The sequence below is a fragment of the Vidua macroura genome, chromosome 12 (genome assembly GCF_024509145.1).
Source record: "Vidua macroura isolate BioBank_ID:100142 chromosome 12, ASM2450914v1, whole genome shotgun sequence".
NCBI lineage: Eukaryota > Metazoa > Chordata > Aves > Passeriformes > Viduidae > Vidua > Vidua macroura.
In genome coordinates, this window is record NC_071582.1 from 7,604,247 (window position 1) to 7,630,097 (window position 25,851).

At 41.6% G+C, this 25,851-nt stretch overlaps 4 protein-coding genes across 7 annotated transcripts in view; 3 read left to right on the forward strand and 1 right to left on the reverse strand.

The window, feature by feature from the left end:
• The first annotated feature begins 191 nt into the window (after positions 1 to 191).
• TM2D3 (TM2 domain containing 3) lies at positions 192 to 4,744 on the forward strand. Its single transcript, XM_053988912.1, is given in 9 exon segments — positions 192 to 337; positions 339 to 458; positions 460 to 541; positions 544 to 654; positions 963 to 1,061; positions 1,854 to 2,011; positions 2,531 to 2,705; positions 3,277 to 3,352; positions 3,630 to 4,744. Coding segments are annotated over 9 exon segments (1,116 nt in total). The 5' UTR covers positions 192 to 208; the 3' UTR covers positions 3,796 to 4,744.
• Positions 4,745 to 4,911: 167 nt separating this feature from the next.
• Positions 4,912 to 12,993, forward strand: ADAL (adenosine deaminase like). Of its 2 annotated transcripts, none has more exons than XM_053988277.1 (10): positions 4,912 to 4,983; positions 6,410 to 6,540; positions 7,045 to 7,105; positions 7,450 to 7,537; positions 8,121 to 8,202; positions 8,914 to 9,040; positions 9,708 to 9,788; positions 10,426 to 10,564; positions 11,034 to 11,134; positions 12,060 to 12,993. In XM_053988277.1, exons 1-10 carry the CDS (start codon positions 4,924 to 4,926, stop codon positions 12,249 to 12,251), a joined length of 1,062 nt encoding a protein of 353 aa, XP_053844252.1. In that variant the 5' UTR covers positions 4,912 to 4,923; the 3' UTR covers positions 12,252 to 12,993. The 2 variants fall into 2 exon arrangements, with proteins under 2 accessions (XP_053844252.1, XP_053844253.1); XM_053988278.1 differs by lacking the exon at positions 4,912 to 4,983 and adding an exon at positions 5,030 to 5,627.
• Positions 12,994 to 13,800: 807 nt separating this feature from the next.
• Positions 13,801 to 21,225, reverse strand: LARP6 (La ribonucleoprotein 6, translational regulator). Its single transcript, XM_053988276.1, has 3 exons — positions 20,965 to 21,225; positions 16,841 to 17,033; positions 13,801 to 15,792 (listed from the first exon to the last, which is right to left on the reverse strand). Exons 1-3 carry the CDS (start codon positions 21,162 to 21,164, stop codon positions 14,725 to 14,727), a joined length of 1,461 nt encoding a protein of 486 aa, XP_053844251.1. The 5' UTR covers positions 21,165 to 21,225; the 3' UTR covers positions 13,801 to 14,724.
• Positions 21,226 to 23,693: 2,468 nt separating this feature from the next.
• LRRC49 (leucine rich repeat containing 49) overlaps positions 23,694 to 25,851 on the forward strand; it is a 40,630-nt gene continuing 38,472 nt past the window's right edge. For 2 of the 3 annotated variants that reach the window (XM_053988693.1, XM_053988695.1), the window contains exons 1-3: positions 23,707 to 23,906; positions 24,398 to 24,460; positions 24,813 to 24,900. In XM_053988693.1, the coding sequence (XP_053844668.1) occupies positions 23,853 to 23,906; positions 24,398 to 24,460; positions 24,813 to 24,900 (205 nt within the window). In that variant the 5' untranslated portion in view covers positions 23,707 to 23,852. Of the gene's footprint in view, positions 23,907 to 24,397; positions 24,461 to 24,812; positions 24,901 to 25,851 lie in introns of all 3 variants that reach the window. The other variant, XM_053988694.1, reaches the window with a different exon arrangement.

Below are 25,851 nucleotides of genomic sequence, written 5' to 3' on the forward strand. Positions count from 1 at the left end.
TGTTCCTGTCGCAGCTCTCCGTCCTCTCGGGCCGCGGTGAGCGCGGCCGCAGGGCCGAGACAGGGCAGCGAGAGTGGGAGAAGGAGCAGGTGCTCCGGTTGGGCCCTGGGGTGGGAACGGCTGCCTCGAGCGGCAGCGGCCGCTCCCCGCGGCGAGGACTGAGCGCGGGTCCGGCTGCGGAGGTGGGGGTGACCGCGGTGGGGTGAGGATGCGCTGCCGCTCCCCTGACTGGGGTGAAGCGGGTGTTTCGGGCATGGCCGTGTTTCGCTGTGCCGGTTCTGCGGGGTTGGGGCTGAGGGGTTCGGTGTCAGGGCAGAAGACGGGCCAGGCCCCGCTTCGCCGGCTCGCGTTCTGCTCTATTACACAGCACCTTCTGTGCCTGTTCTGTGTCGCGAACGTGTGTGATGCAGAACGTCCTGGGGCTCGTCGGCGTGGTCAGGGTGGGTGGTGTGGCAAAGCTGCCTCTCCTTCCTCCACCCGTGCCCGGTGGCTGCCGTGAGGGCTCGGCAGGAGCTGGCGCATCGCGGCTCTCCCGAGCCTCAGACGGCGGCTCCCGCAGAGACCAGCGCGCAGCACGAGCACAGCCGTGCCTCCGGAGCGCTTCCTCTGCTCCATCTTTCCGTCAAAGAACTGCTTACATTGCTTCATTAAATGGTATTGCTCAGTAGGAAACCCTGTGTAAAATCTGCTTTCTGAGCAGTGTTTTTAATTCTCATGAATCAAAAAACAAGATTGAATGGAAATAAACGTAGTTCCTTGTCTTAAAGGAACAATTCCATTTTAATGCTCTTTCTAATGTTTAACACAAATATCCCACTATTAGTAGAACAGGAAAACAGATTTTTTTCTAATCTCATTACACTTTCCACTTGCATTTTCATATCAGAGTGCTGAAATCATGCTGTTTCTGAAGATGGAATTTGTTTTAGAAATTTCACTTTCTCCATGTTTTTGTCTTGTAGCGGGATCTTTGATGACGACAAAGCTTTCACAGCCACAGTCTACACTGGCAAAAAGCCTAACTTCAACAAGTACAAATGCTCCCTATTTTAAAGCATTAGGTGAGGTATTATGTTGTTTTTTTTCTTTGTTTTCTGTGGATCCTTCTCAGTCTTGAGTCCAAAAGTTCTTGAACTGGGTGTTAGAAACCAGTGTGTGATTTCAGAGTGGTAAAAAGTGGTAAAAAGCATTGCACACATTATGAATTACTTGTCAGTGACCATAACAGTTACTTTGGGTTATCTAATTAGACAACTCGTTCATATAAGGACTATAAAATGGTAGGTTGAAGTACTATTGTGGTATATGAGGTTTATACCCCTCAGGATGGTGGAAGTTCTTGAAAGACTCCAGCATCCTGCAAGAACTTGCTCCCTGTCCACCATCAGTACAGCTTTGTAGCTCACTGAGGGTGCATCAGGACTGACAGAAACACTGCTCTGGCTGGCAGTTTAGGAGGTGATTCTGTACACATGCAAACAGCAAATGGCTGAGGTAGCTATAGTCCTAATTAGAGCTCAGCTCAAAGTAGGTTACCCATGTCACCCAGCTGCTATTCCTGAACTGATTATTTCTGCTGAGGAGCGCTGGCTGAGGCAGCACTAATCCCCATAAGCTCAGTCCTGGTGCTGTGCTGAAATGTTGGCTGGTGTCCTACACAGAGCCCTGTGGCTCCTCTGGCTCTCACAGCACAGACTGGGAATGCTGTTCCATGTATAGTGAGGAAAGCCCTTTATGCAGCATCAGTGCATGTGTTTGTCTATGTACATGTATAAAAAAATGTATATATGTACTTTAGGCTATTTAGCGTTTTTTTTTACTCAGGTTCTTAATTCACTTATTGCACCTTTCAGAAAGTACAGAAATTCCACCTTACCTGACTAATTGTCCCAGCAACGGGCTTTGCAGTAGACTGCCACCAGACTGCATGACATGTAACACAAACTATTCCTGTATATATGGGAAGACGACAACTTTTGATTGCAAAGTCAAGCCACACGTTCATTGTGTTGTAAGTAACCTGTTACTCTTAACCCCAGATTTAAGTAATTAAACTGTGGCATCTTGTCTTAAAATGCAGAATATTGATTTCCAGGTTCTGATGTAGGTAGGTTTGCAGTTCTGTGATAAGTTTGATCACTCACTGTGTGTTGTTGAAGAGGCAGGCCTGCCCTTCCCTGGTTTGCCTTTCTTGCCTTGGATCTTTTTCTTACCTGGCCATGCATTTGAGTTAAACCACTCCAAACATTTTGAGAGTGGGGAAGCTAAATATCTGTCAGAGTTACAAACTGACCTTACAGGTGAGACTAAATGAGTCCTCCCTTTGGCAGCAGCCTTAGATTAGAGGAATCAGAAATGTTAAATGCGACTTTGATACTTCTTTGGTGGTTTTCTATTCTGCTCTCTAAAAGGTAGCAAACAGAACAATTGTTCTTTTGCCCAAAATGTCTACTCATTAAATCTAATTTGATACTGCACATTGATTTTTTGGTTTTAATATTATTGAAGTAATAGTGCTGTCCTTTTACAGGATGAGAATAACCACGAGCAGGAGAACTTTACAATTAACATGACATGCCAGTTTTGCTGGCAGCTTGCCACAAGTGATTATGTCTGTACCAATTCCACAAACTGCATGACAGTTTCCTGCCCTCGACAGCGATACAATGCAACTTGCACAGTCCGGGATCACATTCATTGTCTAGGTAAGGTGGGCAAAGCTGGATTTCTCTAAAGAATTTTCCACATATTTTGTAGTGGGTGAATACAAAGATTATGTCCTTTTTGCAATAACAGCCTGCTCCTTGATCAATCTACTGAATTTTTTATTGTTGCATTTCGTTTTTTAGCATAATAGTGACATCTAACTGCAAACATTGGCTTATTATATTGTTGTATACTTTCACACCAGAGAAAACAGTTCTTTTTATTTTTGTCAACTTCTGTGAGTTAAACTTACTTGAACCTACTAGGGATCTGATTCTCAGACCACTAATAGAATCAATATCAAATGTTTCCATAGGCCAATTAAAGAAAATTATGCTGATTCCATCCAACTAGGCTTAATTTTCCCTCTGTTTGTTCGCTGACTTTTCTGATATGGGACCAAGACTGATGGAACAGAATGAGCTTGTGTGTTAACAGTTGTTTCTCAGTTAGCGTCAACCCTTTTAGATTACTTTTGGAAAAATATAGTATCTTCTTCCTTGTCATTTTCTTCCTTATTATATGGTCTTTGTTTATTGCATTAAAGTTTTAATATTTTCCAATATTTAGGTAACCGTGTCTTTCCTAAGATGCTCTATTGCAACTGGACTGGAGGTTATAAGTGGTCTACTGCCTTGGCTCTAAGGTAAGCATGAACTATTGGATAATGTCAAGCTAAAATTGATTAGTTTTCTTTAAAACTTAAGGTTCTGTGGTTTTCTGATTGTTTTTTTTTAAAGGTGTGCCAAATAACATGTATTTGAGATAGTCTAGCTTGAAATGGTGGGCATAGAATGCATGAAGGGTTTACCTTCAACAGTGCTGGCTGTCTTCAACAAACACAGCTGGAGGAAAAACATTTGGGTACCCAAGCTCAGTTCCTCTAAGAATAATAATAATTAATAATATTTTTATTCTTATAGCATCACCCTTGGTGGATTTGGTGCCGATCGTTTCTATTTGGGTCAGTGGCGGGAAGGTCTGGGAAAACTCTTCAGCTTCGGTGGACTTGGAATATGGACACTAATTGATGTGCTGCTAATAGGTGTTGGCTATGTGGGACCTGCAGATGGATCTCTCTATATTTAAATGTGGGTGCAATGTGTTTCAGAGAGGAGTCGTTGCCTGCAAAGGGCTCTAAATAAACAAGTGTGGAAGTTTGAGCCTTTAAGGTAGAATGAAGAACAACTGTTTGTTCTGTGTGCATACATTTTAATGTACAGTATCTGTACTTGGTTTGCCTTTAACTAAGGTCAAATAAAAGAGTGGATCACTGAGTAAGTTGAAATTAATTTCATTTCTTCTATGGACATGGTATTTTTCTATAAAAAAAAAGTTGAGCAGCTAACCAAATTCTCCACTGTGCTTGAGCTTGGATGATCTGTCAGGCCCTCAAAGAGCAGCAAACTAACTTGAATATTGAATTGTTTACTTCATATTTCTATGCTTTAATTTAACTCTAAAGCTAACTTCCCTAAATATGTCAGGGTTTTTTTGTTTTTTTTTTAATTTGTGGGAGGATAATTTATTTGCCTGAGTTATGTGGGTAGTATGTAAATCACCATGTTTTATGATGTTAATTACATTATCTTCTTGGTTTGGGACATAGCAAGAGCTAATACCTGCTTAGGGACTCGACTTTAAATTATGGGGGAGTTTAGAATTAGACTGCAGTATCACTAAAGGCTAAATATTAAATAATTGAAATAGATTTTTTGATTGTTCTGGGATAACTTTGTTTTGATTGGGTTTGACCACCATATCTGTGAAAGTTACAGTTCCTATTCTTGTGCTAGCAAGCTTGCCAAATTACTTTTAAAAAGGGTTGGCAATGTAATCGATGAGTTTATCCATTAGGACTTTGTGACGCGATAATGTAGCGGACTAGTGCCATTACAGGACAACTTCGTGTAGTCGCGGTGAATGCCCGCCGTGCGTGCGTGCCCCCCGCCCGGGGCTGGAGCGGCCGCTGCTGTAGCACCGCGGTGCCGTCGGGCTGGAAATGCTGTCGCTTCAATAAACTGCCCCTTGAAGCTTCCCTGGCGTTAATATTGGCTGTGTTTGTCGTGGTGTCGGCTCGATCCCGCTGCAGCGGCGCGGGGCGGGCGGAGCGCCGGCCGCGGCCCCGCGCTCTGCGGTGCCGGGGGCGGGCCCCGGGCCGGGGCGGTGCCACCGCCGAGCCCCGGCTCGTCCCACCCCGCCGGCACAGGAGCCACCATGGCGGCAGAGCGGGACCGCGAGCGGGAGCTGCGCTTCTACCGACGGCTGCCCAAAGCGGTGAGCGGCGGGGGGCGGCGGGCCCGGACCCTCCTCCGGCGGCACCGGGCTCGGGCTGCAGACGGAGAGACAGACAGAGCGATAGACGCTGCTGCTGTCTCGGAGTTCTTCCCGAACGCGCGGTTTCTAAGGGCCTTATCCCACCGCAAAATGCAGTCGGGTGTTTGCCTGACCGGTTTGTTTACAGACCTTACTAATCTAATTGCAATTAAATCAGTTGAGCGCGATCTTCATTTTCTCTTTTTGTCCTATTTCCCCTCAGTCTAGCCAAGAACTCTGTCTCAGATAACGCTTTTTCTCCGTGTCCCGAGGGTGTGCCTTACTTCTTGCATATCAGTGCAAGCCTTCCGTAGGGGTGTGTGTGGATTTATCGGGGCTCGTGTGCCGCATTCGCCAAACCCCGAGAGCACGTAGTCCAGCACACAGCTCTGTACAGGCAGTGCACGGGGGCACCACCAAACCCACTTCAGGCCACATCATCCTTGCATCCCAGCGTTCCTTTTCACTAAGTTGCTTTTCAGGATGTATATTTAATGTTTGTCAGAATTCTGTGAGGTAATCGTAATCTTGTGAAAAATATAACACAGTTGTAGCACTGTACATCTGGCTCAGTCACCGGAATCTGTAAGCAGCCACAGCTTCTGGTGAGTTACAATTTCGACATGTTTTCCAATGTAAAGCTTGAAGACAAGTATTTATTGAATTTTTCTTTTCCTATTGAGAATGGATGTGTACAGGGAGACGAGAGGTAGGTAACAAGTAGATGCTTTGTAGATACATTTGAATGAGTTGGGGGGGCGCTAGAGACCTACTCCTTAAGTCAGGAGCCAGGAGATAAGAAGGAGCAAAGGTGAAGTGAGGAGTGGAGCTGAGGATCTTAGGTTTGGAGCCCAAAGTCAGGATGTCAATAGAAAATCAGGCAAAAAGAGGCCTCAGGCAAAGGAGTGCAGTTACTGCAGTTGCCGTTCATGGCAGAGTCTTGCTGCATTTCTGATGTGAGTTTAAACTTCAGAGTATGAACAAAAGCAAGGGGAGTGGGTAGACACCTGTTGCTATATTTGAATGATGGACATGTACATTTAACTTGCAGTGGATGGGGAGAGTTCTTGAATCCTTAGTGTACGTTTTTGTAATACTGAGGCAGCTATTGGCTTCCTCCTCACCTTGGATCACACCACCCCAAGAACTGTCTGGAGAGCTCTTTGCTGAGCCAGCTGTGCTCCCATGCCAACAACGGCCTCAAAAGAAATAGGGTAGTTCTCAGCTGAACCAGTGCTTGCAAAAACCTAAGGAAGTTATTAGCAAAATGCAGATAACTGTTATTTTCAAACTCAGAGTGAAACACTGATGTAGGATACGAGAAGTAGTACAAACAAGGTGCAGAAGCCACCCTTTTCATAAGTCCATAGGATTTTTATTTCTGTAGGAACTCCATGCTCATTTGAATGGTTGTATCAGTACTGCTACTATGAAGAAACTCATGGCCCAGAAGCCAAACCTTCAGATCCAGAATGGAATGACTGTGATTGACAAAGGAAAGAAAAGAACCTTAGATGAGTGAGTATATGCATGTGTGTGATGAACATTTACCAAAGATTCTTTAATTAAGTTGAAAACAGAAATGTATGGCCTTACTCACTAACTGCAGAAAATATGGTTTTAAGTTTTACAGCATAATCTCATAGATTTTTTTGATACCTGTATCTACAAAGTAATTTCTTCAGTGCTTGCAAACTAAAAAGAAAACTCTTATTGATTAATTCCTTCTTTAAAAGATTGAAATTTTTCACTTAGATCATCTGAGAAAATTGATTCACATAGTTTCCTTTTTTGGAAACTTCATGTTTTCTTTTTCCTTTAAAAAGCTTTGTGGTAGTAACAACTTTTGTTGGGAATACTTTGTTAGTATCTAAAATCAGAAATTGTTCAGATGTTTCTTTGTATTTCAAGCTACAGTCTGGTTAATTGACTCCAGTGGGTAGGTGTTTTTAAAATGTAGATTTTTTTTTTCCTAAATACTCATCCAGTGCCTTTCAAATTAATTTTTATATTTTATTTTAGATGTTTTCAGATGTTTCAGATCATCTATCAGGTTACCACAAGGACTGAAGATATTTTGCTGGTAAATTAATTAAAAGTTCACTTTAAACAAGCAAGCAGTACACACAGTCACAACCAGATGGATTAAGAGCATTGGATTCCAAATAACAATATCAAAAATGGTCCTTTTCAGTTGAAGGTCAGAATAATTACTGTAAAACACTTGAACTGTCTTCACTATCCCTGAAAGAATCAAATGTACCTTCTGTGTGGTAGCATTTTTACAGACATGGGGACTGCTAAAAACACTGGGCCTGAAAACACTACAAGTGTTTCACAACAAAAAATAACTGGGTCTTTTAGTTGTAAAGGAAAATATAACTAATTATAACTTTTATGATGTTGAATACACTTTTACTTAATCAGATAACTAAAGATGTCATTAAAGAATTTGCTGATGATGGTGTTAAGTATCTGGAATTGAGAAGCACTCCAAGAGAAGAAAATTCCACAGGTACAGTCTGTTCTGGTTGTTAATTTGTGATCTTCTTTCACTATAAAACTTAGTTGAAGACTATGTTAACGATAAGTAAAGTCAAATTTAGTTGGCTGAATAAAAATATACTTCAAATATGAAAGCTAAGATTTAACCAGGTAAAAGCATGTCACTTTCCTATTAGATTTTTGAGGAACAAAATGGGTTGGTCATAATGACCATGAGATTGGGTTATTCACTTGAGTATGGCATCTGAGTCTGCTAATATTCTTAACAGCTGATATATTTTACTTTTGTTATTTTCTTTTTTTCTTCTAGGTATGGTTTAGTAGATACACATAACAGAAGTCCTATTGTGATTCTCTGGTTCACACAAAGTCATTTTAATTTTTCCACATGCTTGGGAGGAGGTTTAGTTCAAATATGTGCTTCACAGTAAAGTTATATTTACAGATAGAATTAGAATCAGAATAACATAGAAGACTATATTGTCTAAAATCAAAGGTGCAACATGAAACTTAGGAGACTAGAGAGCTGGGTCTGCAATATAATAAAAATAATTTAAAATATGTTTTTTCCAAATGTGTGCATATGTTTGCAGGTATGACCAAAAGGATGTATGTTGAAACCGTACTTGAGGGTATAAAGCAGTGTCAAGAAGAAGGCTTGGATATAGATGTAAGGTAAATAAAGCAGGTGCAACACCTCTGTTTCAAGGTTTTGTGTAGTCTGATACTTGGTCATGCTTGCAGAGAGATTTACAAACCAGCAGTATAAGAAAGAAAATTGTTTTTAAACCAGATTACATGGAGTAGAAACAGGTAGTTCATATGGAAACCTGACTTTTTATCTTCTTTTTTACTGCTAAAGAAGAAAACTGGGTAAAACCTCTCATCTTTAAGACTGTCCATTCTTTGCAACATTTTCAGGAAAAGAGGTGTTTTCCATGGAGTTGGCTTCTTTTTCACAGCTTAGCTTCATTGCAAAGTTTTTGTTTGATTAGCTGTACGAGCAGCCTACTGTAAAGAAGAACTGGTCCTGACCAGCAGAAGTTTTAGAAGGTGTCAATGGCTGTTTGGAGACAGTTTGCTCTTCCGTCTTTTATAGCCTCTGTAACAACCCTTACTAGATTTATTTGTGAAAGCTTAAGAATTTTCATCCTTCATGGGTGTTATTGCATGTCATGGGCCAACTTATTTATATGTTTGTGACCCTCTACACTTTGGTACCTTCATTCCTAGAACAGTTTCCTATACAAATACTCTTTATACTCAGCCATGAAGGATATGAATTGCCATTTTTTGTTGGTATCAGATTTGTTGAGCTCCTGATATTACAGCTTGTAATAATTTAATAATAATTTAATTTAATAATTTAATACATTTCTGTCCCAGGCTGTTAATAGCAATAAACAGAAGACATGGCCCAGCAGTTGCTAAACAAACTGTTAAACTTGCTGAAGAGTTCCTGCTTTCCAGTGATGGGGTTGTAGTAGGACTTGACCTCAGTGGTGATCCCACTGTAAGTTTTTGGTTTATTTTAGTCTGTTCTTGAAGATAAATATATAATGTTGTGTAACTGCAGGTGGTTCTAACCATAGGTTTTTCTTACAAGTTTTTGTCCGATTTTTGTGCCTAGCTGGAATGGATTAATACTGGGTTAATCCCTGTTGCTGTAAGGGGCAGATACTCTAACAAAGAACTCTTAGACTAATATGTGACTGAGAAAAGTACCATTGAAATGCAATGTTATCTGGGAAGTGTGTGTACCTGAGTTGTCCCAGTCAGATTAACTGGGTGGAAGCAAGTTGTCAATAGTTTACATTTTGTTTAGCTGCACCAAATGCTCATTTTGTATTAAGAAAGCAAAAATATTTGAGGACAGCTGTCAAGCTGAAGTGAAATAGCTCTAGGTGGTAGCTGTGTAAAAGGTATCAAAATCAAGACAATTGGCTTGTAAATCTTAGGCATCATCTAACCTACTGGTGTTTGATCCATTGGTCTAAACTGTATGGCAGAGGCTTGTTTGACTTGCTGCATTCCAAACTGAAATAATGGGAAAAGTGGAATAATTTAAATGTAAATGTATTTTAATGTAGTGTTTGGATACTGCTAGACTTCTTAATTATGGTAATGACAGGGATTTTCTCAAATAAGCTGTAGAAAAGTGATGTGTTCCTGTTTTCCAGGCAGGACATGGTCAAGATTTTTTGGAACCGCTCTCTGAAGCAAAAAAAGCAGGTCTAAAGCTGGCACTGCATCTTTGTGAGGTAAAATGTTTTTGTTTTTTTTTTTTTATTTTGCTGTTTCTCTGTAATTGTCATTTTGTGAAAATCTTGATGAAATTAAAATCACCTTCTGTGCATTTTGGACTTCTCAGGCTAAAGTATTAATGGTTTGGGGCATTTGAGAAGAGACAAGAAAACAAAGAGAAATAGTCAACCTTTTGTTCTAAATCTGAACAGCCAGATTATTGCTTCCTGTACTATATCTATTGTAGGTTTAGGTGTGAAATTGAAATTAGGAGCTTTCTAAGAGATCCACTGCTTTCTTACTGGTATTATATCAGAAATCATGTGTAGTGAAATCCACACAGTTTCATGAGCAGTGAGCTCTGTTAAATCCACTGGGATCAGTAGAAAGAGTTGCTCATCTGTTCAAATGGTGGCTGGAATTGGCTCCAAGAATAAATACTGAATGTAGTTACAATAAATAGTGAAGATAGTTATTATTTCAGGAAATTAAGCAGGACCTATGATGCCATCAGCATATTTATACTTGTTTCTATTTCACTATCACTTTCTTTCAGATAAGAGATGCCATTAAAGTAGAACTGAAAGTCCATTGTAGTTATATAATGTGCTGTTTTATGCTGCCTTGACAGAATGTGAAATATATGCTCTCTAGATTCCAAACCAAGAAGAGGAGACCAAGATTCTCCTGGGCCTGCCTCCTGACAGAATTGGACATGGAACATTTCTCAACTCCACAGCAGCAGGTTCTGAAGAGATAGTGTCATTGGTTCAGCAAAATCATATACCTATTGGTAAGGAAAAAAATATTTGCCATGACTTGCTCTCTGGATATCAGAACAGATCAACACAGCTGATCTAGTGACACCAGTTTGTCTCTGACCAGAGGTGACTTGGACAAATACGGCAATGAGACTTGCCCATGAAGGTACACTCATGATGCTTGTGGGGTTTTTGGCACCTTTGTGGCAGCAGACAACAGCTGATGTTTCAGATGGAAGCAAAACCAAATCCCAAATCATAATTTGTCATTACTGTACAAGACTGTGTGGCGATTCTGTACCTGGTTTGCAAGTTCCCTAAATTTTATACCCCAAAGAAATCAATTAGCAAAGTTTTCTCAAAAGAAATTACAAAAGAAGCATAGAAAATCAAGGAAACAACAGTAGCTGATTTTAATTTTTATTCAGGACCTTTCTAAGTCAATTAATGTGTCTCTTATTTTAATATATGTCCTCATTTCTTTTTTTGTTTTTCCCTTAGAATTTTGCATGACATCAAACATAAAATCTCAGACAGTGCCTTCCTGTGACAAACACCATTTTGGATACTGGTATAGCATGGGTCATCCTGCAGTGCTTTGTGTAAGTTTTTTGATTTTTAAGCATGTATTTAAGCAAAGGGCTAAACTTGTGAAGTTGGAGAAGTCTTTCTCTGTTTATGGATCAGAACTTACTTACAGTTTCTGACCTTGTAGTGAATCATTTGCCTTTAGGAAATGTTCTGTTTGAGAAATGCTTTTAATTCAAATGGGAATTGCTAGTATTTATCTTGGTTCTATTGTAGGACTTCTATTGCCAGGACTTTTTTTCTGTTGGATAAAGTGATCAGATATACAAGCAGTGAACTTCATAGCTCTTTGCACAATGACAGATTTAAAACCCATGGCTGCTGTGCTTGCATATGCACATCTGCTTACCTGGTGGTCATTGTGCTGGGGGAGAGCTCCTGCTCTTGATAGTTCTCGTGATAGCTCATGAAGGTCTTTAAGCATTGCAGGTGCCAAGTACTTGTGCTGCCATTGGCAGGGTTTTAGTATTATCCTGTTAGTTTAACCCCCATAACCCATAGCATTGTCCAAGTGCGTGTATACATACATACATACATACATACATATATATATATATATATATATATATATATATTTTATAGCACTGCTTATCTGGGGAAAGGGAAAAGAGGAATAAGGAGACCTGCACATACTGACATACCTTGAATATATGCAGTATTTGATAGCCATCTTTCTAGCAATTTTAGTAGGAAATCCTATTTTCTTGATAAATCATGCCACCTTTTTAAGAAATCTTCTTATATATTTGAATAATTTATTCCTTTTAGTGATAATAGGGCAAATAAAGAATTAAATAACCATGCACAGATGAAAGAACAGTGGAATAAAATGTGAGACAGCAAGATAAAACTGGTTTGTATGTTTAGAAAAAAAAACCTTTTTGATATAGAGGAACTAATTTAAACTTTTTTATTTCTTTCCTTTCAATTTAACTCCAGACTGATGATAAAGGCGTCTTTGCAACTGATCTATCGCAAGAATATGAGCTGGTTGCAAAAACATTTAATCTGACTCGATCACAGATGTGGGATCTTTCCTATGAATCAATCAACTATACTTTTGCTTCAAATGCAGTAAAATCCAAGCTAAGGGAACAGTGGTGTAAGCTGAAGCCAGCTCTGTTTGATTAATCAAACTGTTGTCCTAAATAGCTCGGGTGTATTAGCTGAGTTAATAAGCTTTTTTTACTGGAAGTCCCCGGCTTTTTTCAGACCTCAGGGTTTTAAACCCAGCCATAAACTGCCTGTGTGAAATGAAGGCAACTGGAATGCATCCCTTGTAACTGGGGACAGAAGTAAATGTTCTTTTGGGAGGTGAGAAGGGCTCTCAGCCAGTGACTAAAATGCCAGATGTGTTGTCATGTTGTTTCTCTTGAGTTGATATGACATTTTAAAAAATACTTAGTTGAAATATGTTATCATAATAGAAACATTTAAGAGGTGGAACAAAATAAAGGCAGAGCTATTGGTGTTTAAAACATCTCTGCTGGCAGCATTTGGCCAAGCAGTTTGAATGTGCGGTGTGTATTTTTGGGGGTTGTATTGTTTATAGGTTTTAAACTCTTGATTGAATGTGAAGACAGAAACATAAACTCAGGGAGAACTAAATATTTATACCAAGGATTTAATATTGTATCTGGTTTTATTGCTGTATGTATATGACTAAAGCTGCTGTGGATTGAGTAGCATGTGGGGATTTCTGCTGGTGCCCTGGGCACTGGTGGTGTGTAGGCACTTAAGAAATGTGAATGCCTTCAATAACTGAACTACTTGGCAAAGTGGTCTCATTCTTAAAATGCTTTTTAGAATTGCTGTTTGTTGTGTAAAAAAAGCAATAAAAATATGCTCAAGCTCCATGTTTTTGAAACCACCACTTCAAGGTGTGCATGTGTGTGTTTGAGCTCTCCAGAAGAGAAGCAGGATTCTCTGGGGTGAGTCCCTGGAGCACCATGCTGCCTGCCAGCCTCTCCCCTGCTGCTCTGGCAGGCCCTGGCTCTCCCTGCCCTAGGCAGCCACAGGGTTCACTCTGCCCTCTCCAAGCACCTGCCCCTGTGCTCTGGTGCTGAGAGCTCACAGAGTCTGTGAATGTGCACATGCTGCAGTTTGTGTAATGGGCGTTGGGAGGTCACCTGGAGGATTCCATTTGTGCGCAGTGAAAGAACCAGGAATGTACGTGGGTGGCTAAAGAGCAATGCACAGAGCTGGGATTTCTGTATATAGGAGTCTAACTTTGACTTACACAGCAGAAATGTTACACTTAGGAAGTTGGACAGGATGTGGACTTCTGGAATGAAGAATCACCATCTGATGAGACCTTTGTCGTGCACAGTTCCCAAGATCACCATTGCAACTTCAAACCTTCTTACTTGGCTAGTTTTCCAGAGTTTAACTTTTGTAAGTAGAACTGCAGTTTCCTTCTTTGACTTCATGTAGCATTATAGTTCATTTTAATTTAAGCACTTCTTACTGAGCCTGCTTGTCAAATTCTGAGTTAGCAGTGACATAACTACTGTTTAGTTTATAATATTGTATAAAAATGCCTATGACACACATAGTGAAGCATCATCATAGAATTAACCATCAGTAATGGGGCAGAGAGGGTGGCACGTGGTATAAGATGAGGTTTAAGTTATCTATTCATGTGCAGCTCAACTTATTTTTAAAATAAACAAAATAGATCTAGCGTTAATATTTTTATTTCCATCTGATTATACAAGAGAACACTTACAGAGCAGTCTCCAGTGCTCAGAGTCTTTACTCATGAAAATGCACACTGCTTGAAGACAAGCAGTCTTGATCAATACTGCTTTAGTGATGTATGTGAGAACAACTGCTCACTGTGGCATCGGTTTCTCAGTTCCTTCTGAGGCAAACACAGGCAGTCTTCAAAACCTCAGCTCCCTGTGATGAGACTGGTAACATTCCATAGCTTTTCATAATGCAACCACTAAAGTGTAAGTACACACTGCTCCTCAGGATCCTAACTTGGCAAATAATGTACTTACATCAATGATTTATATGGCTGCTTGAATATTTAGGTGTTTCAAAATAATACATTAAAAAGAATGGATGCAGATAGAGGCCCTGCATTAGCTAAGTGATTCAGCTGATTAAAAGGCTAGCACGTCCCTCCTGTGAGGCCTAGAGAGTGGGCACTGGTTAGATTGGAGTGGAGAGGGCTCTGGGGGAGGATCTCATCAAGGTCTTTAAATATCTGATGAGAAGAAGTAAAGAAAATGGAGCCAGGCACTTCTCAGCAATACCCAGTAACAGGAAAAGGGGCACAGACTGGTTCTGTGTGGGTGGTTGAACATGGGAACGCTCACCCAGACAGACTGGGGAGTCTGTCCTTGCAGATAATCAAACCTATCAGTGACTTGTAGCTTCAGCAAAGGAGGTGGACTGGGCAATCTCCAGAGATGCCTTCCAGCCTCATCTGTTCCATGAAGAAAATATACAAATATACAGATGATAAAGTCTCTATATAAATACAAAAGCTTTTAAAATTAAATACTGACTTAACTGAGTCACTCAAGTGACAATTTTTCACCAGGCTTGGTCACCAGCAGTTGGCTGATTTGTGAAACTGTTCTTAACGAATAGTCTATTCACCTTTCATAGCCCTCCTTCTTTCACAGCCATTGTGGAATCCTTTGGTGCCATCAGGACCTTTAGGCAGCCGCAGCACCCCTACAGGGAGACCGTCTGCATTTTGTATTTTCCGAACCAACATGGGGCTGCTGACAGGACTCTTCTCTTGTGTCAGAGTTTGGGCTTTTCTTCTCTGCACCCAGGGGCTCCCAGAAGGAGTGATGCTGCTATCTGAGGAATAATCAGTGTATTTCCATGGAATTTCAGGGCTAGTGCTTGGGTTAAGCTTGCTGTCTTCAGCCAGCGGAGACTTTTTGGTTACTTTTCTTAGTGAAGATGGACTGTTCCAAGGACTTGATCTGGGTGACATATTAGGACTCAGGTGGTTGTTTGGGTGGATGACGGGGCTCAGATTACTTGTATTCGTTGTGGTACATTTGCGTCCTGACAGCGGTGATGTAGGATTGCTCTCTGGCTCAGAAGAGCTGTTTGCTGAAGATTCATCACCAGCAAACTGAAGTTCCTCAACTCTCTTGTTAAGGGATCGAGTCTTCTTAAGGCTCTTGCTGGTATCTTCGTCACGGTTCTTGTCTTTGGGAACTTTTTTCTTTGGTGGTTTCATGCCTATTTGGACAACTTTCATGCCGGTCTCTTTGTTTCCAGCACACATAAAATCATGAGCACGTACGGCTGCTTCTACTTCTTCAAATTCTATAATTGCACATTGCTGGGTTCCCAGCTGGGTATACCGATTGCTGACCCTCCTGATATCAGGGGGAAGATCCCTGCCAGGCTTGAGAATACGAACTGATGAAATTACACCAAAAGTTACAAAGGCTTTGAGGAGATGCTCCATTATCCTTTCTTGCATGCATCCATTTTCTTCTTTTTTAAGGGCCTGCAGCTCAGAAATCATGTGGATATCATACACCAGTAGCATCCTGGTAGGGACATTTTCACTTGGAAACAATGGAACTGGAGTATTTCTTCGAACCTTTTTGTTATCATCATTGAGCTCCAGAGTGTTGGAGTACTTCAGTGCATAGGCTGTGGTTCTCCAGTCTCGGGTAAGGTGTTTCACCTTTGGGACAGACACAGGTTAAGCACCACAACTGAGCAAACCAAATCAAACTAGTCACTGAATTTTAAGGCAGATGCAGGCTTCAGTCTACAAGCAGAACCCTGGATTTAAGTTTCATGTAGCAGACTTGGTGAGAAGGGAAACAGTTTTCATGCTATAATGGGCATTAGTGAGCTCCTGTAAAGCTCATGTCCTGTTGAATCAAATTAAAACAGGAACTGGCAATCATCATCTGAAAGCCTACTCAAGTAGTTCTTGGTCATTCCACATCTAGCCCTGAACCATGATCAAAAGGCATGTTCTATGGATGTTACATTTGCCAAACAAGAAGTCTTGTTAAGCTTAGATCTTCATTGTATTGAACTGATCTTTCCTCCCTCAAAAATCTCAGTCTAAAAAAACACCACAAACTTTTCTATTTTCATTACATGTTTATAAAGAGTTTATCTGTTACCAATATAATCTGTTTTAAGTAGTCTGACAAAATTGAGAGTGCCTTAACTTCTAGACTGAGTAACTCTGCAAAACAATGAGATTTTAAAGCTTGACAAAGTGTTTCTAGTGTAATTCTAGAAATCAGATATGTACAGATTTATATAGGTCTTTTTAATGTAAGGAGAAAAAAAAAAGAAAAAATAATAAAATTCACTTCAAGTCTAAGGGATATCAGTTACCAGATACTTTATACTACTCTTCATTTTTGGTTCTCTGTCCAAAAATCAGTTTCACTGTCCCTTCTCAGAGACAGGAACATAACTGTACCAGGATTACCCAGCTGTTCATGAGTAGTTGCTGTGGAAAATAATTTTATCTAATCTCCTCCTGTCTCCAAGAATAATAATTTAAAAGCATACGATGATTTCCCTAGCCAATCATCAGCGAGTTCAGCAATGAAAGTTCTGGATGAGTACAAACCTAACCATCATAGCAAAACCAGGCAATAAAGACTATAAAGTTGCCTATATAAAATGTTACTTTAATCTCTTCTACTCTTTTTAGATTCATCAGGCTTGCATGAGACCCTTCAAGTCTTAAAAAGTTAGCTTACCTTCTTAAATGAAGTGAGAAGTTTAACACTGACATAGCCCATCTTATTTCTTCTCACATGCTTCAGAAGGAAGGCATCTTTCTCAAGGTTCTCATCTGAGAAGTAATATTCAATCTGTGCTATTAACTTCTGGATCAGGTCATTTTCTGGTGGTTTCCAGTTCTGGTCAGAGTCATCATCATTTTCCCCGCCACTGGAAAACAGTTAAATCATTTTATCAACAGATCTTCATCTTCTATTAGTGGATTCAAATAGCCTTTCAAAATGAAAGGGCATAACCATTATGCTGGTTCCAACTGACTTTAGATGTGGGCACTGGACAGGTGTCACCCACGCAGCTGAGCCAGCAGGCTAGCTCAGAGGATGAAGCTTTCCAGTCAGCGTAAGGAGTCAAGTTCCTGAGCTCATTTCAAAAGCTGATCTCAGTGCAGAACAATGAGACATCTACACCAATGGCTTGAAAGCACTGACAACTCAAACCCTCCGCCAAAACATGAAATGCAAAATGAAATGCACTTGGTACTATACAAAGTTCCTCCAGTTACGGTGTTATATTTTTCTTTATGAAGCTGTTAAACATAGGCCTGACCTTTATGTGCTTCATGAGTAGTGTCACATACCAGAGAACGAATATTCCAGCTAGATGCAGTCATGATTTCTTGAGCCTCTTCACTGCATGGATGCAGGAGCTGATATCCAGGGAGTAGGAAGGACTGACAGGACTGTTGCACGTTTTATAGGTCACTTCCAGAGTGACAGAGTAACATAACCAGCAGTTTAGCACAGAGGCTAAACCTGCCAGCTCATGTAACTCAGGAACAGGTTTATATGCATACATGCAGACTGCTCATGAAGAATAACCTCATGAGGTCATTTTTTCTCTTTACCTCCCATCATACTGTATGGGTACCTGGGCAAAATGGAGCACTGTTGGGCATTCTATTCCTCAAAAAATACTGCAGCCATGGATTCAAGATAAATGTCTTGCCATGTGCAGTCACAGCAACATGTTTGTTGCTGAAATAGAAATTTTCATTTACAGGTGACTATAATGGACAAGTCTATCTTAAGTCATAGTCATTTTTTCAAGCTGTTAGTGGTCTAGTTTTGTTGTGGGATCATCATGAAAGTTTCTGTTAAAAAAATAAAATCATTCACTAAGTACCCCATCATGTATTAGTTTGGTCTCCCAGGTACATTAGTAATGAAAAGGAGCCATGCATTTCCCCAAAATTGTATTAAGTAGCTTTTGCAGGCTTTGAAATCCTTAGGAAAAGGAGCAGGCATCACACTGGAGTGCTGTGAGGCTGATCTGGCAGGGAGGATGCAGCGGGCTGGATCCCCTGCCCTGGACAGTTCTGTCCAGGGGTGACAGAGGCAGTGATCACAGTGCTGCTGTCTGGAGAGAGTGGGTAGGTCAGTGGGCTCTGCACAGGAACTCTGCCTGCTGCTGGGACAAGTTACAGCAGTTCTCTGGCACCTGGCTTTTTGAAGCTTACAATAAGTGTAGTTGTCATGGTTCTGATGATAGGGCAACACATCAGATATATGTGGATACTCACTTGCACAATCCTAGAAGTCTCCCTGTTAAAAAGCTCCCTAGCCTTTAACAGGGTACAGTTCAAAGGAATGACAAGAATGAGAGATCAAGACAAAGAATTTATGTTATTTGGCAAAGCCAGAAGTAGAGGATAATAGATGAAGTTATGATTAGGATGGTAAAAAATATCTAAGGCCCAGCTGTGGGTGCTGGTTTCAGAAGGAAGCAAAAACCAATGGTCTTTATTTTTCATTCATGATAATCCCTTCCCACTACTCCATTTACTACTGATTCAGAATTAGTGGGATTCAGAATAGTCTGGGTACAATAAGCTTGGAACATTTCAGCCTTTTTGCAAATCCACACTCTGCTAGGAAAAACTTGCCTTTAGTTCAGGATCTGGCTTACATTTGTTTTAGGGACTTATTAGCATAGATATTTGCAGGTGTTTGTTTAGAGACAAAAAGGGGTATTGTGCTTTGGAAAACAACAAAAATGAATTGCATGTTTGCAGAGACCTACGGCGTTGACACACTGAATCAGGGTGAAACATTTCACCTCTCAAATATTGGTCACAGTTTGACCTATACACTATTTCTACGTTTGGCAGACATGTCAGTTTTTACAAAATCTTATAGGCTCTTACAATAGCCCTCACTAAATGCTGTATGGAGATTGCACCTACAATCAATGCAGAAATTTGTAACTAGCTCCATGTTAATTTGTGGTAATTATCAACTGGTAGCACCTCTAGGGTATCAACTGTATTACAAAAGTAGTTGATAAATAATTTCAGTCAACATTGACAAAGAACCAAACCCTAGTAGTTATTCACAACTTTGTTTTTTTATTCAGAGCTTTGTGATGACATGCTTGTAAAATAGAATGAAAAACTATCTTTTAACATGGTGACTCATCTGGTCATTAGTCACACAAGAAACTAAACATATCTACAGAGAGAGCAGATTTGGAATTTTAAATATCTCATAAATAATATAATAAATTGTTTGGATAGCATCTAACCTTCTGAAAAATTTTAGCTGAATCTCCAAATGAATGAAGTATTGTATTAATAAGCACTGTGTGGCAATCTAATTTATAAGTTCCAAGAGTACAGTCACTGAAGAGCAGTCTACGTTTGTGAATAAAAACACAAATACAGTACTGGGTGCCTACTGATGGCAAGCTGTCTGCAAGCTTCAGCTGGAGAGTGAGATGGCTCATTCCCAGCAGTTTTAGATCACCCCTAATAATTTTCCAAATGTTTGTAAATAATTTCCTCTCAGACGCTGCATTCCCAAAAAGGAAGTCCTTAGGTAAGGTTATATGTAAATGGCAGAAGCATGTGTAAACTCCAGTCACCTACTTTTGATGCAGAGTCTTTAGAGTTCTCTCCATAGCAATACCTCTGGCCTTTCCTGGATCAGGAAGAGCCCGTTTACAAAAACGCAACCTCCACAAGAACTGAATGTACATCAACACTGTCAGCAAACATCTCTGAAGACAACAGATACTGCAGAAGATTAAATAAGTGACATTTAAGAGTATTTAAGAGCTATTGTCTTTCAAAGCTTGAAAAAATAACCTTTTTTTTTTTCCTAGTCTAGGCCAGGGCTAGAAGCTCTTCACAAGTAATACTATCATAGATAAAAAATGTAAATAATACCCTGATTTCAAGAAATCAGTAAATGGAATGCAATACTGTAGGCTGTTGTACATATTTATAAAAATTACAACAGTCACATATGATTGTGGAATAACTAAGCTGACTCAGTTTAAAAACCTTAACTGCACTGTGCCTAGCTCTGTTCAACTTCTGTTTCTGTAGTCCATAGTTGACAATTTTGGCAGCTACAGAAAATTTCTCACTCCCCTACAGCCCCTCTGTAATTTAAAATAATACATTGCAGTTTACTCTGAGTCAATGCTAGGTATTAAGTTAGAAAATCAATTAGAAACAATAAATGTTCAAACAGAATACTGGATTTCTTGCTACTATATCTAAATCTTTATCTGACAATTTATTACTCCATCTGCAGCTTTAGTACAGACCACAGGATGAGCTACAACTAGTAGAGCTTTGTCTCTCTGCAGTTTGCTGGCACAAAAATCCTGGATATTCGTTTTACAAGTAAGAGATTCTAGTAAGCATCAAAACTATTCCAGGCCACCGGGCCAAAACGGGCAAAAAGAGGAAAAAAACCAAAACATCAAACCCCAAAACAAAACTCCAAAACATAGCTACAACTATCCCCCAAAATCTTTCTGTAAAACGCAGTGAATTGGAAATGTCGGGGGGCATCACAGCCCGGCGCTTCTCGCTGTGGGGGAGCCCCGGGCCCGGCAGTCCCGTCGGGGGCGGGTGGGACGCAGCCCGGGCGGAGCCATCGGTGCGGCGGGCAGCTCCTTCCCGGCCGCCGGGTGTCCGTGCTGGAGGGTTTCCAGCGTCTCCCACCCGCCCCTCGGCGTTGCATCAGCCGGGCCCGCTCCGTTCCGGGGGTGTCCGCGGCAGCCCCGCTGCTCGCCCCGCACAGCCCCGCCCGCGCCGCGTCCCCGCCGCCGGAGCCCCTGCCCGGGGGCTCACCTGGAACGCCCGCACCGCCCCGAGTCCTCCTCGCTGCAGCTGGGGCACTGCGCTCCGCCGCCCCCCTCCTCCTCCTCGTCCTCCTCGTCCTCCTCGGCGGCCGCCTGGACGGCCACTCGGATCTGCACGGGGCCGCTCCCCGCCGGCAGCTCCGGCCCGGCAGGCGCGGCCCCGAGCTCGTCCGGCGGCGGCTGAGCCATGGAGCTCCTCGGCCGGGCTCAGCCCGCCGCGGCACCCGCGATGCCCCGGGTTGCGACAGCCGCCCGGCCGCCTCCCCTCCTGTCCCCACCAGTCCCCTCCCGCTGGGGCGGCGCTCCCAGCTCCACTCCCCCGGCGCGCCCGCACGGCAGCGGGAGGGTCCGACCCTCCCCCAGCCATGCCGCCCCCGAACCCCCGGCAGCTGAGGAGTCCTTCTCCTTGACGGCTGAACAGGGACTGCTTTTGTTTCATCAGAAAACAGCAGGCTCCTCAGCAGAAAGCAGCGCCTCAGCTTCTCTTATCCGGGTGCAGCCTTGGGGCTGCGCCGCCGCTCCCTGACCAGAGCGTTGCGTTTTGTGAAAGTCAGAAAGGTTTCGCTGGGGTAAGCGTGGTTTAAATGCCGAGGCTGAGATTTGGAAATAAGATACACGAGTGAACAAGGACATGACTGGATATGTGTTAGTTTTGCAGAGGAGTCTCCTCTATGATTCTGCATGGCACTTACACAGAATAAAAACATTCCCCCTTAAGAACTAATTAAAATAGAGGCCCTTTTCCCGAAACACTTAGGCAGTAATTATTTTGAAGTTAAGACTATTGCACTATAATTCAGACTATTACACTATGTTTCAGCTACTAAAGTAAAATTAATATTCATGTGCTAAATATTAGAATCAAAAGCTTTTCAATTTACCATGTAAATACTTATTCTTCATTCAAGGAAGATTTTTTTTCCAATACTGTCTGTACCCAAACTGCTAAATGATCTTTAAGTCACAGCTTCATTTGTGGCATCCTTGTTTATGTCTGCATTGCTTCAATATTTTTTTCCTAAAAATTTGGATGGACAAAGACTGAGACTGCACTCAGGGCCAGTTCTTCTCATTACTGTGGCAAACAGTCCCCATGAGTCAGGTTTGCTGGCATGGACACATTCTGAGACTGCCCTGCCTCAGGCTTTGGCTGATTTTTAAATGTGCCTTAAGCAATAAAGTATTTTGTTTATGAAATATGCTTACAAGCATCACTAACCAAATCTCTAGTCCTCTGCTGATGGAACATTCTGTATTATGTCTTGGGCAATGCATCACTTTGCTATTTTTTTCAGTGGACACAGAAATACAAACACAAATTACACATTCTAGGCAAGAATATGGACAGGGGCTCTAGGTCAGATTTTGTATGAGTTCATGGAAGTTGTTTGCCTCCCTGAGCACAAACAAGGTCAGGAGTATGAACAAAGAACTATTTTATGCTACCCAAATAGCTAACCCAAATGATGTTTGAGAGAGACCTTTCAGTTTATCTGATATATCTTTCTGTCAAGGTTAAGGGAACTTGATTTTATAGCAAAGGACACTAGGTGTGTTTATTTGTTCTACCAGTGGTCACAGCACAGAACTGGCTTTTGGCCAGATGAAGACTGATGTAATTTCAAGCACTGTGTTGATTAGATTTCCATTGAAATTACCAGACCTATGTTTTTTGGGTTTGTTTTGTTTTTATTTTCCTTTTAATATAACAGTGCTCTATAATGCTTAACTTCCATTAGAGATAAAGCAGTATTTGTAAACATAGCAGAACTTAAAACGAAATGTATTAATGTAGAGGAGTCCCTTAGAGGGAAACCCACAGCTCACTGGTATCCAGTAATCGTCATAAACCCACGAACCTCAACTGCACATCCAAAATCTGCACAGATTTCTTATGGTGCATTTTCCAACAGATGGAAACTAAAATGACAATACAAGAAACTAAACCTGGAATATTTATTTGTTTGTGTGGCTAGGCATTGGAATAGGTTGCCCAGGGAGGTGTTTAAGTGTCTGGATCTGCACTGGATCATGTGGTTTGTGGTTTAGGGGTTACAGTTGCAGTGCTGGGGTGACATTTGGACTTGATAATCTTAAAGGTATCTTCCAGCCTTGATGATTCCATGATTCTGATTGGGAAAGACACTGTGAGGCAATTCACAGCCCTTCCATGCACTGACAGCCACACCGTTACTTCTCCTACTACTAATTTCTTGATGAGCGTATTTAAAAGCATCCACTACACATCAGTGGAACCCCTGCGCTCCAGGAACTGCTGCGGGATCAGCACCTAGAGCTCGCACAGGTTGTTTGTCACATTTTGTGATTGTCACATTTTGTGACTGTCACATTTTGTGACCAGTCTGTGCCCACAGAAGACAATTTCCTGAGGCACGGCAGGAACCAGCCAGCTTCTCGCCCTGTCACGGCTTTCACACACAGCCACTTACTTACAGAATTCAGAAAACCACAATCATAATAGCGGCTTTTTACTATGGGCCAGCGGGGTGGGCGTGACACCGGGTATAGCAGGACGACCACAGAGCGTCACATCCATCCGTCGATCGGTGCGTCCGCCCCCGACCCCTCACGGTTTCCCGCCCCTCACGGTTTCCCGCCCCTCGGCGCCGCCCCAGACGGCGGGCGGGGCGGAAGCCGCGGTGTCCGCGGTAACGGCGGAGCCATTTCTGACAGGGCGGCGGCGGGGCGGGGCCGTGCGGGGCTGCGGGCTTGTTTGGCATCGCGGAGCTCTGACAGGCTGCTTGAGACTGCGGGGCTCCGAGGGGCCGCCTGGGGCCGAGGGACTGCGCGGAGCGGAGGAGCTGCGCGGAGCCGAGAGGCTGCGCGGAGCCGTGCGGGGCCGAGGGGCAGCGGCCCATGGTGCCCAGCAAGGGCCGCCCCGGCCGGGGCCCGCGGGCCGCGCCCGCAGCGGTAGGTGCTGCTGCCGGGGCTGGGGTGCCGGGCGGGCGGCAGCTCCCCGGCATCATTTGTGCTGCGCTGGGAGGTGCCTGCATGAGCCGTTTGGGTCTGTGCTCCTGTGAGACGTTTCGGTTTTGTCGCTTAAATCTAGCTGAAAACCAGCATGTTTTGTCTTTTGATAATAGAAGGCATATTTAAAAGTCAACGCTTGTTTTCTCCGTACTGAGAGTTGTATCCCCATGGAAGTCACGCTTTCAGTGTATTTTTAAAACTAAAACCAGTGTGATTTTTGTAAACTAAAAATGTAGTGTTACTTAGAGCTGTGATGTATTCTTCATAGTATTTTGCAAAAGAGTTCCTTTCTTGGCAGATTTTGCTGTTGAAAATAGCTTTATTGTTTAAAAATCAGTTCTATTGATATGCAATATCAATACAGCAATTAACAATTGTATTGATATTTCTAAGAAATGTAGAATTTCATTTCATTTTCTTCTAATTTGCAGGTTAATAATTGTGGTCTCCAGCTGGTCATCCAGACCTCGTCAATACCAGAAAAAACCAAACCAGTAATTATTACCTTTTCTTGGATAGTTATATTAATAAATGTCTTGTGTGATACAGACAAATTTGTATGCTTTCAAATAGGAATTACCTTTTCAGTACTCATCTGTTGCCTTACAATATCTAATAGTATTTTGTTAATTTATTTTACTCTATTAAAAATGTATAAAATAAAAACATAGGGTTGTATTATAGCCTGCCATAAGCTTTACAAATATATAGAAATGATTTCTTGATCTTCAATCTGTACCTCTCTCCTGTAATTCCTGAGAGCTATTAATACTGAGGTTGTGTTTGTGTAAAGACATTATTTGCATTTGAAAACTCTTAACATTTGTCTATAATATTGTGTTGCAGTTTGAATTCAGAATAAATAAAGAGCAGTCATCTTTCCACAATAGGCTTCTGCAGCATGATCTGGAAAAAAACTACTCAGGAAGACAAGGTAATATTCAATCCACCTTGGTTTGTTTGTCTTTTGTATCTGTTTTATTCTTTAAAAAGTAAAGAAAGATTGTATACGGAATAGAAAACATAAGAGTGACAGTGTTTCCTACTTGGCTACAGTAATTCAATGTAATTACTGTTGCATCATGTCCTGAAACCCTCTATGCTGCTGCCTGACCTTTTTCATCCTTTTTCCCCCCACTTACGGAAGAGGATTTTTTCTTCTACCTACAAAACCACAACCTATAAAGTGCCCTACTCTATGTTCCCTCAATAGCCACACAATTGTCTAAAGTAACATTTTACTGGCTGTTTAACACTTTAATATGTTTAGACAAAATTAGTTTCTAATTTAGAACTATGATATTGAGAGATAGTTTTTCTGTTGTGGTTGCATACTCTTGGCTTTGCAAAGCAAGATATTGGTGTTATCACTGCTAATTGTGGCAAGGACTGGAAGAGACTTGAAACAACACTTCTTGCCACTTCAACCCATTCTGAATGCTGTTTGTCTATGATTGGTGTGAGTAGAAGATCAATTTAGTTATCATGGCAACTCTTCCTTCATTCTGGTAAAGAAGGAAGGCCAGCAGCCATTCAGACTGGGTTGACTTTTAGGGATACTCTGCGACTTATGGAGTAAATGTAAGTCTGCAGTTTGGTTTTAATAATGTATATAATAATGTGTATAATGTAATAAGCAGTTCTGTCTCCCAGCACCATCCAGTCTGACAGAATTTTCTGGTTTGGTGTTGAAGCAGAGTATAGGGTCTTTATCAGGACTTGGGGAGACTTCTCTTCACACCCCTACAAAACCCAGAGCATGACAAAACAGCCACATTTTTAGTTCACATGCTTCAGGTAACAGTGGAATCTTCTCATTAGTCTCTGTCTTTTACTGGGAGCCTTACCAAAGGTGTTTCCTAGTGCTCCCTTTGGGTGTTAAGAG